General features: G+C 37.9%; 1 protein-coding gene across 1 annotated transcript in view; it reads left to right on the plus strand.

Annotated features, from left to right (window-relative positions):
• The window catches only part of TENM1 (teneurin transmembrane protein 1), a 1,051,200-nt gene that overhangs the window by 1,021,285 nt on the left and 15,307 nt on the right, over positions 1-14,608 (plus strand). The window contains exons 29-30 of the mRNA XM_004606346.2: positions 927-1,162; positions 14,134-14,430. Coding sequence (XP_004606403.2) covers positions 927-1,162; positions 14,134-14,430 — 533 coding nt within the window. The remainder of the gene's footprint in view (positions 1-926; positions 1,163-14,133; positions 14,431-14,608) is intronic.

The following is a 14,608-nucleotide window of genomic DNA, read 5'->3' on the forward strand; positions in this document are numbered from 1 at the left end:
ATTGGATCCTACTAAAGAAAGGAAAGTTATGACCCATCTGAGACTACTATTCTGGCTCACACGAGAGAATAAAATGGATCAATTATGATGTATACTGAGCAATAATTTAAGGAAAGAGTTAAAAACTTGTTCTACACTGGGGATATAGCTCAAAGAAATGGAGTGGATGCTTGGCATGCACAAGGCATTGGGATTGATCACCAGCACTTTATGGAGGCCCTCCCTAAAAGTTCTTGCTATTGAAGGAGAAAGTAAGGGGAAATAAGGAAAATAAGGAAAGAGGGAACAGAGGGAAGAGGAGAGAAGAACAGAAAATGGAAATAGGAAGGTGGTAGGTAAGTAGGTAAATAGCATTTAGAAGGAATGACTTGGAAACTGTAGGGGAAGTAAACACTAAGAAACTGTTTTCTCTATGCCTAATAATTAAGGATTCATTCTGTTCTTAGGTTGTAGGGTTATGGAACTACCTGACATTCAGATTTTCCTGGAAAAGGATCATTGGCAACCTTTGTCTGGGTTACTTATGGGTTTGTAGGGTATAGCAACTGAGCTGGTGTCCCCAGGCTATAACAATGCCAAGTTGAACTTCATACCCTTATTCTAGCTTCTAGCATAGCAAGTTGAGGATGCAATCCAAGAAGTCAGAAAGGGAGTTAGTGAGGGAATTTTTTAAATAAAAAAAAACAGCATTCAGTAACTGACAGGAATCTTTTATCTAAGATGCAAGATATGCCAGCTGTGAAAATAACAAGACCCAAATGTGCAGAGATCCCGTCCGCCTGTCAGAGTTGGTGTCTTGTCCAGAAGGCAGTTAAGTCCAGCTGCTCATGCCTTCCCATACTGGTCTCCCAAACAGGTGTCTCCACTGATTCGTGAACATTGCTTTCTCCCCCACCTTCTTATTCCTCTCGCTCTTCTGTCTACAGAAAATACCCAAAGTACCTATCGGGTGAGTCCAGATGGCTCTCTTCGTGTCACTTTCGCCAGTGGCATGGAGATCAACCTCAGCTCAGAGCCCCACATTCTGGCGGGGGCAGTGAACCCCACCCTCGGAAAATGCAACATCTCCCTGCCTGGAGAACACAGCACCAATTTAATAGAGTGGAGACAGCGGAAAGAGCAAAACAAAGGCAACATTTCAGCTTTTGAAAGGAGGCTGAGGGTAAGGCATGACCTTTGCTTTCCTTTTTTGACAGCTGCAGTGCCTCCCAAATCTGAAGTCCTCTTTTTCTGAAGCCTTTTTATGTGACTGGCTAGATTCTATGATATACTAATTCAAGAAAGGGTGCTAATGGCTGATAATGGTTCAGTATCCTTAAATGAACATTCTAATAGGAGCTTTCTTTGTCATTAGCCAGCTAAAGTGCTCTAATAGTAGCAATTTCAGGCACCAAGGATGTCTGGATGAAGAAATGTGTTTAGTCAGGAGGCCTTTCATGATCTCTCATAGCTTGCCTTGGTGATGGTAGGCAGGTCCACCAGATTGACCCAGGTTCCTGCTTTTGGGCAATTTATTCTTTAGTTGGAAGGACATATGTCATCATTCCAAAAAAGATGAAGGCAAAGATCATTGAATGATATCATTGTTCTGAATATAAGCTATAGGGTCCAGAGGGCTAAAGGACTGGTATTGAATTTAGGTTAGACATTCTCAGAGACAGGCCCAGAATAAAGTTTCAAATTTTAAGGTCCTTACCAAATTCAGTTCACCACAGTTTACCAGCTAGTACTCCCTTAAAAACGGCCTTTCTTCTCCCCAAATCCTCCCCATGGCATTCTTTCCACCAGTCCATTCTTAAACATTAACTGGTTAGGTTAATATATAAGAACATGTGGATGACGTGACCAACTCTTCAAATATAGTAACATTCAATATCAGTCCCAAAGCAACTGGCCGCCTGAGGGAAGCAATCACTCACTATTGAGGCCAGCCTTGCCTTGTCATGCCTGTAAATCCTAAATGCTTGCATTTTCTTTCTTACTATACAACAGTGGCAACATTTAAGCTGTGGAAATGCAAGGCCAAACAGCTATTCCATTCCATCAAGGAACAGTCAATACAGTCTTAAAACTTGAAAAAAACACCATATTCCATAGTGGTGCTCACTTTCCAGTCCAGATTTCAGTGGGCAGGTTTTGTAACCACCACTGCAGAGATTCACATGCACAGGTGAATTTGTGTGTTTTGCCTCTGGTGATCATTCTCTAACAGAAAAGTTAGCAGGTATTCCACTTGACTGAGAAGCCAAAGCAGTCTAAATAGTCAAGACTCTTTGTGTGCGTTGCAATCAGGGGTTCTGGAAGCTTTTAAAAATGGGATTTCCTAGATAAAACTCCATGTGGGAAAGTTAGATGAACTGGTTTTCTTCATCTGTGAAATGAAGATGTTGTACTAGATAAAAGAAAGCGCAATCTTGCAGCTCTACAAAAGAACAAAATCATGCAATTTGCCAGAACATGGATGGAACTAGAGGATATCATACTGAATGAAGTCAGTCAGAAAAAAATGATAGATGCAGAATGATTTAACTCATGTGTGGAAATTAAAGATACAAAGCAAGGTAGCAACAAAGGGCTAAAGGCAGCACAAGGGAAAAACTGAACCCCAAAACTGAGTTTGTATGGAAGATGTCTAAAGGGAGGGGAATTGGTATCTTTGGAGAAGAGAGGTGGGTATACTGGTTATGGGTGTACTATTGGAATATGTGCACAAGAAACCATGATTAACAATATTGGAAATCACAGTACATCAAACAAGAAAATTAAATTTTTGTTCTTTGTGCCACATCTGACTGTGCTCAGTGATTACTCCTGGCTCTGTGCTCAGGGATTATTTCTGGAGGTGTTTGTGGAGTATATGGGGTTCTAGGTATTGAACTCACATTTGCTATGTGCAAGACAAACACCTTATCTGCTGACTTTTACTCTAACCCCTAGTTACTTATTTTTTAAAATAGAATAATCTGCATGTGACTTCTCAATATCATGGACTTACCACAGAAAAAAATGTGTCAAATGAATAATGTCTTAATGCCTTCCCCAATTTATAACCTCAATAAAACATGAACCAAGTCATATACTATGCCACCCTTAGATTTTCTACACTCTAAGATAACCCATCCTGTTTTCTCCACTAACATGCATGGATAATGGAAAGAGATTATAGATTGTAATTTTCACCTCATTTCCCAAATTATTGTTGCTGTTGGGAAGATAATGGTAATAAAACATTTGGGGAATCTGTAGGGTTAAGAAGGAAAGTGTAATTTCAAAAATACTATTCATAATTGACGTGTTTCACATCCTATGGTAAATTGATCATAATTGTGAAAAGGCTTAGGAAGGCAACAAATTCCTAGCCTTCTCTACTATGTGGCTTCAGAGCTATTTCCAAGTTCCTGGGACTAGACAGTGGAGCCCCACGCTGCCTAACAGGTGTTATTGTGCATGTCCTTAGAAATCTAATAACAGTAATACTCCTTTACATATGTGTAGTGCCTTAGCATTAACAAAATGCTTTCATAGCCAGGATTTTATTCGATCACCACAACCATCAATTGCCATTATTCCCAATTTACAGATAAGGAGACTAAAACCCAGAGAGGTTAAGTGATTTGCCCAAAGTCAAACAGCTATTAAGGATCAGAGCAAGCACTAAAAATGCAGGTCTTCGCCTAATGCAGCACTATTTCCACTACATCATGCTGTGCTGCCTTGTTCCTTAAAATAATTAATCTATAAATCATTGCCCCACTCAGGGAGCCACCTTGGCAGGGTCTGACTCCTCATTTCAATGCTGACAAAAAGAGACAAATAATCGACTCTAATGTGCTAGCAAGTGTGGGTGGTACAGGACAACTGGCCAGTCTCCAAACAAAGTGTGGAAAAGGCAAGAGGAAGAGGGAGGCTGGGTAACTTGTTCATTCTTACCTGATTTCCCATCCTTACACATATTGCTTTGACCACTGCCGTAGTTTCCCCAGATTAGGCAGAGCCAATTTAATAGGATACATGCACTCCCCCCAAAAGAGACATGAATTCAATTTTGATAAGGAAAATTCTATTTTCCTACAGACTATTATTTCAGAAACAGTGCCCCCTTCACCTCAGTTAGCTTTTCAAGGGGCAAGCTGCTGACACATAGGCTATAACGTTTTCTCTTCCTGAACTCAAAATGCAGTGACCCATTTGTAAGCAGACTTATAAAGGATACCATGGAACCTCAGAAGGAATCTTTTAATCTCATCATTTCAGAGTGAGGGCAGAGCTCTTAAGATAGAATGCCAGGTTCAGAGAACCACAGGATCTTGAAACCCTGCTGTACTGTGGGAAATAGGGCTTCTCTTTGAAAACTACACAAAGGTGTGGTGATCATTTTGAAGTGTGCTTGGGCAGTAGGTCACAAAACATTAATTGTTCAGGTTCAAAGTGACAGGTTCATTTAAGGGCCAGTTGTTAAAATGATGGATGTCCCCAAAAGCTACCAAGTGTGTCTACCTGGGAAACAAATATGAGAAAAGGAAGATTGTCTCTTACAGATAAAACAATAAGAGTTGTATTTTGAAATGAGAGGTGATATTTTTTCATACCAAGTCAGGATCTCCTTCAAAATGAGGAAGACAAAGTCCTGATAGCTGTTCAGCCAGAAAAGTGAGAGATTCGTTACCTCTGGGCCATCCTGCACCAGCTCCATTAAGTGAAATAAATTACATTAACTCCTGAAATTTTGTTTATTTAAAACCCCATTTCCCCCCAGTCTGAGTTATATTTGAATCATCTTCCTTGCAAAGTACTTTTACATCCAGTCCATGTATCTTCTCATCTGCTGCATCATTCTGTCCCCATAAATACATTTCCCTCGACAAAAGGGAAATTAGAGTGCAGATAATAATAGAGGCAGTTGTAAAAGAATTGGACGTTCACCAAAAGCAAACTGGTTTAGGAACTAAATCCAGATTGCACCTTGCTGTGTTCATGGGTAATAATGCCGTTACACGAGACTTATTCCAGTATTGGATCCCAGAGCTCTTTATAAGATTTTGCAGACTGAGATGTGAGGTTATAGCAAAACCCACAACTGCAACTTCCTTTATAAAAAAAAAGCCAGACGCTTAGCACTTCAAACCCGAGTCATAAAACCAAGTAAGATGATTATGTGTTTACAAGCAAAATGAAACAAAGACTAATCTGAATTCCTCACAATTGATTTTCTTCTCTTCACTCAAAGATTGGTTTTTAAGTGCGGCATGTGACTTTTCATATGCAATCCGGAGCTCTGAAAGGGAAAACAAGCCTGGTTACACTGGGACATTTTCAGTCCCAGAGTGATAAATGACAAGGAATAGGGGAGGCAGTAAAAAAAAAGATTGCGCATCTTCCTCCATTCTCTTACACACCAGATGCAGGCTGCTCAGAGTTGAAGTTCCCATTTTCTCCATTTGATTTAACTCCCTTCTCCCTAGATTCCCTAGATGGATTCGTTGGGTGAAAGTTTAGATAAGGAACGGATAAAACTCATCAGTTTTCAAATATACATGGGGGTCTCAATCCTAAGAAATAGCATATTAGTTTCTAAGGTTTGTCATTCTGACGTAGGAAATTTTAAGTGTCAAGGCCATTGAACACTATTTTGAAATCAGTGATTTTTAGGCCTTCAAACTATCAAAATGACTATTGTCTCTCCAGGATTTGACTCAAAGGGCTGGAGCACATATTTTCTTTTAAGAGTCCTATTTTCGATCAAGCATTCTATGGAACCCTCTCTAGCACATTTGAGGCCTCAAATGCGCTTGAGCACTGCTCCAGTAATAACCTTCAAGCACCTCCAGGGTTGTAGCTTCCCCCAAAGAAAGAATATTATAAATATGTTCATTTTCTTGAATCATGCTACAGAACTTCTATTTTATTTTTTATAGTTGCAGTTTTATTTTTTAATTTGTTTTTAATTAAAACACTGTGATATACAAAGTTGTTGATACTTGGGTCAGGTGGCAAAACTTTTATTTTTAAAACACTCTATTAATTCATCTGGGCTCAGTTCTGCTACAGTAACTAAAAAGAAGGTATTATTTCACATGTATAGAAACATTAATAATTTGAGTTTTGAAAAAACTAAAATGCTGGTTGCATTGTTACACCAGTGAATTCACCAGCAGGAAAGTAAACAAGGATGAATTGAATAGTGGAAGAAGTAGCCAAGTTAAGTTACATGAATGAAGTCAGGAACAAAGAACAAGTTAAGATTTTGAATAAAATAGGCCAGAGAGATAGAACAGCGGTTAACAGAAATACAAAGAAAGCATCTTGGAAATTAAAAAAGAAAGAGTAGTTAAAAGAAAATACCAAATACAGTAGTACAGATAGATTCAAACACTATGTACACGTTCTGTTAATTTTTGTAAAAGTTTATAAATTAAAACAACAAGCGTTAGTAGAATTTAATTGTTAGTCTGGTGACAATAAAAAAATAATTTTTAGAATGGTGTTAATTGATTTCTAAAAATCAGGTAGTAATTAAAACCAGTGAGAGAGCAGTTTCATGTACTGATTTAAAATCAGCTATGATTTTTCTATTCATTCTCAAAACTTCATGGAAATTAAATGCAGTTGCATCTACTAAACTGTGATGTTCTAATTTGGCCCAGCTAACTTATTCGCCTTCGGACTTCTTCAGCAAAAATTAAATGTGTAATATAGTTGCATTGTGAGGGGAAATGCTAGGTAGTATCCTTGAAATCTCGGACTTCTCTTCCTTGTAGAGGAAAGAAAATCAACCACTGTGATGGCAGTTTACAGTCCAGTACATTGTGTGTGAGAGCGCGCGCGCACACACACACACACACACACACACACACACACGTATGAGCAGAGGAACCATAGCAAGCTGCCCTTTTAAGAGCCAAAAAGAGTGAAATATCAACAGTTGACTATAGATCAACCTAATATCTTTATCCTACTAATTGAATGCCTTAAATTGAAAGGATTGAAAGAACTTTCTTTAAAGTAATTGAAACACAAACTTCTAGGAAAGAAAGGGCTCTGGAGGGGAGGCAAAACACACTTTCCCTGGGAAAGTCTATCTGTGCCTGCCTTTTATAGGCACTTTGAGTCTTCCCAAAGATGCTAGTTCCATGAGTACACTCTTCCATCTTCTGGTCTGGTCCAACAATGAACAAAAGGGAAGCCCTTCTGCTTACTTCTCTTTTGAAATGTTGGAAGAAAAAATGTAAGGGAAACCAAAGGATATATTAAATCTTAAATGCTTCTTCTCTTCTTTAAAATATTACCAAGTCCAGCTGTTTTAACCACAACGTTCAGCCCATTAGTTGACAAACTTAAAAGTCTTGTTCATTACATAATAAAGAGTCATGTTTAACCTCCAAATTTCAATACTTTTATTTTCTCCTATCTTTTATAGGACAATCAGAATAGATTATTTCAAGAAAGAGTGAAAATAAGGATTGATTACCCACATTTAGGTCAAAGACTACCTTTGTATTCAGGCAAACAAGTGATTCTGTGAACGTAGAATTGGTCTGGCCTTGCTCATGAAGCCAGCAGTCAGAGGTATCCAGTTCACCCAATGCCAACAATTGAAGCTAAAGGCACATAACACTCAAAAAGAATGGGAGTACTCCCTTGTAAATGCATTTTCCTTTCTAACTTCCTCATACATAATTTCCGTAGGAGACCCAAGGGACCTCTGAGGCATGTTCAATTCCTTTATCCCCTTTCCACAATAAGCCTAATTTTACATTACTTTTGAAACCTGACTTTGAAATCAGTGATTCAGCTGCATCGGAATATCAGAATGTGCTATAAGAAAAAACAGAAATATGGTTGTAGAAATCTTGACAGGCAGAGAAAGAACATTAGGCAGAGTTTTTCTCCGCTTGCTTTAATAGTGATCCCTGCTTATGTAGTGATAATGACTTTATTAAGAAATGTGTTCTTGAGTAGTAAACGTAATCTATCAGACAAATAAAACTACAATTTCAGTTGAACTGGAAATCACTTGTTACTTTGGCTCTTTAACTATCATTATAGCATAAATTGTAACAGTTACAACCTTCTCTGGGAGTACATGGATATTTTACAGCGATTGTAAATGAACAGTATTACAGTTGGAGATATGTGCCTATAAAACCACAGGAAAGATAGTTGAAGAAAGAACACCTGGTATCATATAGTTTTCCAAGCCCTCTGGATAAAAAAAGCAAAGTATGTTTTTCTTTATCTCCTTTTAGGTGATAACAGCAAGTTTTTGCATATTTATTTATGCACTAAAACACTTCACACATTGGTTTCAAGATGGCTTAAAGAGTCATGATTCCCAATCTATGGCTGTTTCCTGAATTAAACCTTGCCCTGAGACCAGCAGCTCTTCCCTCCCTCCCTCAATGCACACCAATAATTTGAGTATCGCTAGCCTTCTGGGTATAATTCATGGCGTAGAATATTTAATAGGTCTTTTGGTTGTCTTTATTTTTTCTCAAAAGCTCAAAAATTTAGGGCAAGTATAATTAACCCCACCTCCCTCAAGAAGAATCTGAAACCAAAAGAGGTATCTTTGGTTGTGATCATTTTCATTTCATTATTTAATCATTTATATTGGCTTGGGGGCCTTATCCAGTGGATCTTAGAGGCTACTCCCAAATATGTACTCATGAAACACTCCTGGAAATAATTCTCAAGGAACCATGGAGTAGATCAAACCTGGGCCAAAAGAGGCTTTAAAAAGCAAAGCACCACAGTCAATAGAAAAATAGTTGTATCATGAGTAGATAATTCATATAAGACATGCATGTGACCAACAGACATTTAAAAGAATTAAACCTCACTAGTAATCATATGTTTAAACACACGTTTAAACACAGTAACATAGAATTTTCCCATTATCATATTCAGAAATATTTGATAACAGTGATAATAGTCATTGCTGATAAGGATGAAATGAAATGGACTCTCCCAATAAATACTAGTTAGCTAATGGGAGCATAAATTTGAAATGTCATCATGTCCTATAAAGTACTATCTCAAGTTACATTAGGAGTTTTTAATGTGTTCTTATAATTTTATCCAATTAGTTCACTTATAGGATTACATATTAAGAAAATATCCATTTGCGTGTTTAAAAAATTATTATATAAGAAAAATGTAAAACAAAACTGTAATTTCCAAAAATAGAAGGAAGGATATATATCATCTAGTTATGTATCATATTAATATTAATATTTTAATAATACATAAGAATATGAAGATTGCTGATGATGAAACATTAACTAGAAAGTAGTGCATACTGAGGCCAGAGCGATAGTGCAGCAGGTAGGGCACTTGCCTTGCTTAGGGTCAAACCACGTTCAATCCGCTGGGCCCTCTACAGTCAGCTGTACCCATCAGGGCTGATCCCTGAGTGCAGAGCCAGGAGTAAGCCCTGAGCACACCTGGGTGTAGGCCAAAAACCAAATAGAAAAAATTAAAATTGAGCCTAAAACACTGAGCACTATTCCAGTTGTTTCCTTTCAATGTGTGGGTATAAATTATGGGAAAAAGTAGAATAAATGGGAGGAAATGCAGCAAAGTACTATCAGTGATTTGCATTGGAAAGTGGGATTATAAGTAACTAGGATTGCATACTTCTATGTTTTTCAATTTTCTTCAATGAAGCATATCACTTTTATAATTTGGGGGTGAGGAAGTATTAATATTAGCAAGGAGTGAGCAAAGGAAGATGAAAGTCTAAAATGAAACTCTTGGGGTTTTTTACCCACTTTAAACACCACAGTTTACAAAGTTGTTTATGATGATTTGTTACAGGCATTCAATATTGCAACACCATCCCCACTGTCATCTTCCCTCTACTATTTTCTTCATTTTCCCAACCACCCCTCAAACCTGCCCCTGTAGCAAGCCCACAATAATTTATTTTATATTGTTTGTTACCACTAAATGGCTGATGAAATGACCAAAATCATTTCTGTAGAAGAAAATTTGTGAAAATGGTTGTATCTCACCATGAGGACATTAATTCCTTAAGCACTTGTTGCAAGCTAAGCCTTCTCTGTGACTGTTTTTATTAGTCAAGATTGATTGGCTTCTGCAGTCCATTCCCATCCAATCTGGTGTACTACTACTGGGATGTAAGTACTGTAGATTTTTAAGATGTTGCACAGCCACAAATGTGGATGTGCACTATAGAAAATCCAGAATATTTAGCTGGACAGTCCAACTGGAGGCATGGACATGGGTTTGGGGTGCGGGAGTGGCTGCTTGGGCTTTGTGTAGGTGGAGGCTGGCCCACCTGCCTCCAAAAGTGTCCTGGAGGTCTCAGCTGGGAACAGGTGTCCAAGAAATTTTTGCAGCTAGGTTATATCTTCTGATATTTATTTATGAGTCTATTTGACAGACCAGTAGATGAACTTAAACAGAGGGCAGTGATGGGGCATGGACATGTCTTCCAGGGTTTCTGGAAGTATGGGGACGTCGGGGGAGGTCACCAATCCCATCTTCAAGAAGGGCTGGAATTAAATTTTGGAATTTTTGTTCATTGAGGCTATTAAAATAAAAATACTATGAATCTCATTTATATGTAAACAAAAAAGCCAAACTCATACAGAAAACAGATTGATAGCTGCTGTAGGAGTGGTTCACCAATGTTATTGAAATGTTCCCATATGTACCGGTGAGCATTTTGCTAAGGACACAATTTATAGTTTTAAAATATTTAAAGTAATCCTTGACCACGAAAGATTAAAATGAATATAAAATGTAGTTGAGTAATTGGTGAATAAATTTAGTCCAACTATGATTAATGTAGTTAATCATAGTCAAATCCTGAAGTTAGTTTATCTCTCCTACCTCATTGACCACATATTAAATATTCTATCTAGGATTATCTTGACAATTCCTACATACATATATCTGGCACAACAAACCAAATTCATCTTGAACTCTGACACATGGGCTCATTCCAAATCCTAACTGAAATGAGAAAAGTAATCATTATATTCTAAAATAATTATTTGTAACAGTGTTCTTTATATTGTATATAGTTTGCTTATATTTAATTTAAATATATGCTATATAAATTAATAATTATACTTTTATAAATGTTTTTGTTTTGAAAAGTGTGTATTGTGGGGGGGCACCCAAGCAATTTTCAGGTATTACCCCCGAGTAATACCTGAAAATCAACATGATGTTACATGGCCTGATAATTCAGTTCAAAGGCTCAGAAAAGAGACGCTGCTAGAGACACTTGACACTAAGGGCTACTGGGGCTATACTGGATGTGCATGGGTGTGAGGGACCACAGATGCTAGGAATATAACTCAGGTCGCAAGCATGCAAGGCAGCACTGCCTCAACCCTTTGAGCCATCTCTCCAGAACCTACTTTTATATTTACTCTTCACCAAGTATTTGTATATAAAATCTAATTTAATTGTTAACACCTCTCTGTGATGGTAATACCCCTCCCATATCATAGATAAAAAAGTTAAGACCTGGGTAGAAGAAATGACCTGTGCACAAACTTAGGGCTAATTAAATATCTCCTGAATCCTAGCACACTTATGTTTTCTTTGGTTGGTTATTTTTTGTGGGGATGGGAAACCATACCTGGCAGTACTCCGGGCTTACTCCTGGCTCTGCACTCTGGAGTCACTCCTGGCGTTGCCTGGGGACCATATGTTGTGGCAAGGGTCAAACCCTGGTGGGCTAAATGCAAAGAAAGCATCCTATCCACTGTATTATTGCTCTGGCCCTCATTCTTATCTGAGTCTCCTTTTTCATTCTTGCCTGGTTCCTTCCAGAATATTCTTGGCCTCCCTCTATCAAAGTTAGAGATCTATCCCTTGAAAGTACACACACTAATTCTGTGCTGGTTTTACAATTTCTAAGTGGTCAGATTCTTTCCAAATAAAAGTCAAAACAGAGCAAAGCAAAATGAATGAGGAACCTCCCTAAAACTAAGACAACCAAACTAAACTTTAAAAATGAATTTTTGAAGTCCTTAGCCCCTTCATTGTACCCCTTCCCCTCTTACAGAGAATAGCCATGCTTCTACCAAGTCTTCTTCAGCTTTGTTATGTGAGGAGCTGACTGTTACAGTTACTGGTGAGGTTGCCAAACATTGACACTGCTAGCTGAAGAGTGGAAGATACTGGGTCTAAAGTCCAACTGTTTTTTAAAAAAAATAAATATTGGCTTTTTTCTGATTTTGTTAAGTTGTTTAGTTATGTTGTGTGGCCTGCACTGAATTCTCTCACAATCAGGTAGTACCAAGCACTGTCTTTCATGCACTGCACTTGAGTGAGGTCCCTTGCATCAGACTCATTCTAGACAACTTCATAGTTGTGAGCTACACAGGGAATGTTAGCGGGTAGTCAAAGAACCCTACATCAGAGCCAAGCCAAACTAGCAATTGTTGTATCCAAATGTAATATCTCAATTTAGTTCTGTGTTTTAATCCCCATTAGTGATGCCAACATTGCAAATACCAGGGTACTTACCAACACCTCCCATTTTTACTTGCTGGCATCCATGAAAACGTTGCTGAGTACTATTCTATCATTAGGTAACCAAAGTTCACTTGGGAAAAGTGTTCATTCAGGGAACTCCATGTCCCAAAGAACAAGGAAGCCAAAGACGGGAATATCTGTGTAAATTAGAGCGATTCCATATTCCTTTTTCCCCCTGATTTCTAATCTTATAACTGAGTTTTTATTCTAGCAATTTCCTACCTTAGTGGAAAAAGAAAAAGGAAGCCCCACTCTATAGGAAGTATGTAACTCACATAAAATAAAATAATATAGCTATTGATATATATATAACACTATTGATTATATAACTTGTGTCTACACTTGAAACTTCACTTGAGGTGGCAGGAAGGACCAACAACCATATACTGGTGATCTAACACAGGCTAGGAATAAACAGAGCCCTAAACTCCAAGATTATGCACTCCTGTAGGAGAATAAAAAGAGGCAGCAGCATGAAGCGATGGATAGTCAAGGGTGAGGAAGACTCCATTATTGGAGAAACAGGGTAAAACTTCACTCCAGAGATGTAACTCAGTATTAGAGCACTTGCCTTTAATGTGCGATGCCTTTGGTTTGATCCTCTTCGTGAAATGGACAAACAGAGTCATTAAAATCAAGTTCTTGACATGCCTCAGGGATGCTTTCAGAACCCTCGTCAGGCTGTCTCATTCAGGACAACCTGGAGAGGGATGGGTGAGTTCCTCCCCCCTCCCCAATAGAGCCCCAGAATCCAAAAACCTCCAAAACTCAATCGCTGCCATGCTCACAGCCACTCTCCACAGGCTTAGCTGAGACTCACCCATGAATGAATCTACTGTATAACCGTATTTCAAAATTTAGAATTCCTGGAGTGCGCAGCCACATTCACAGCTACACGACAACTCATACTTTGCACTACTGACGTACCAAGAGTAGCTCACCACATTTGATGGGGTTTAAAGTAGAAAGCAACCAACCTCAGGGGGAAAAATCGACATTATATATATATATATATATATATATATATATATATATACAAGTAAAGCTCAAGTTTTAACAACATGTTAGTAATCTCTTACACAAGGGCTTAATGGTTCCAGGATGAAATAAATATAACAATCTTCAAATACTTTCCTCTGAGGAAAATTTTTTGGATCATTTTAGTGGATTATTCATAACAAGCAATACAAAATAAATTATATCAACTCTCCTTTGGGAGCAGGATTTGGGGTTCAGGTGGAAACATTCAAAATAAGGTGGTATTAAGGTGTAATGGTGATAGAATTGGTGTTTAAATATTAAATGTAATAAATAGCTGCAAACAATTTATAAAAAATAAATTAAATTAAAATTAAAATTAAATCAGGCTCTGCTACGCAATACTAAGTGCAAGGGAAACGGATTAAAATATTTTTTTTCCAGAGAGATAGCTCAAAGAGCTAGAACACATGTTTTCATGAAGGAGGCCTAGGTTCTATCCTGACACCAAATACTTGCCCCAACACTGCTTGTTGTGGTCTCCAGGGGAAAAAAAAAAAAAAAAACTTCCCAAGTATGAATGCACTAGATGAGGTAAACAGTGTTTAATATGGATTTAATATTTCTTTTTTGTAGACTCATAACAGAAACCTGCTCTCCATAGATTTTGATCATATAACTCGCACAGGAAAAATCTATGATGACCATCGAAAATTCACCCTTCGAATTCTTTATGACCAGACGGGACGACCTGTTCTGTGGTCTCCTGTAAGCAGATACAACGAAGTTAACATCACATATTCACCTTCAGGATTAGTGACATTTATTCAAAGAGGGACATGGAATGAGAAAATGGAATATGACCAGAGTGGAAAAATAATTTCAAGAACTTGGGCTGATGGGAAAATCTGGAGCTATACTTATTTAGAAAAGGTAAGTATATAGGGAAAAAACTGGTTCTGAGTTTCTGGATGAGAATATTGAAAACGATCTTAATTATGCACCTGGGTGAGAAACCACAGAAGAAATGTCTCTGTTTTGGCTTTTCTGCTCTCTTCAGAAGTGGTTTTAAAATGTTGTACATGTAAGAATAAGTTGTTCTTTAGCTGAA

Source organism: Sorex araneus, chromosome X (genome assembly GCF_027595985.1).
Source record: "Sorex araneus isolate mSorAra2 chromosome X, mSorAra2.pri, whole genome shotgun sequence".
Lineage (NCBI taxonomy): Eukaryota > Metazoa > Chordata > Mammalia > Eulipotyphla > Soricidae > Sorex > Sorex araneus.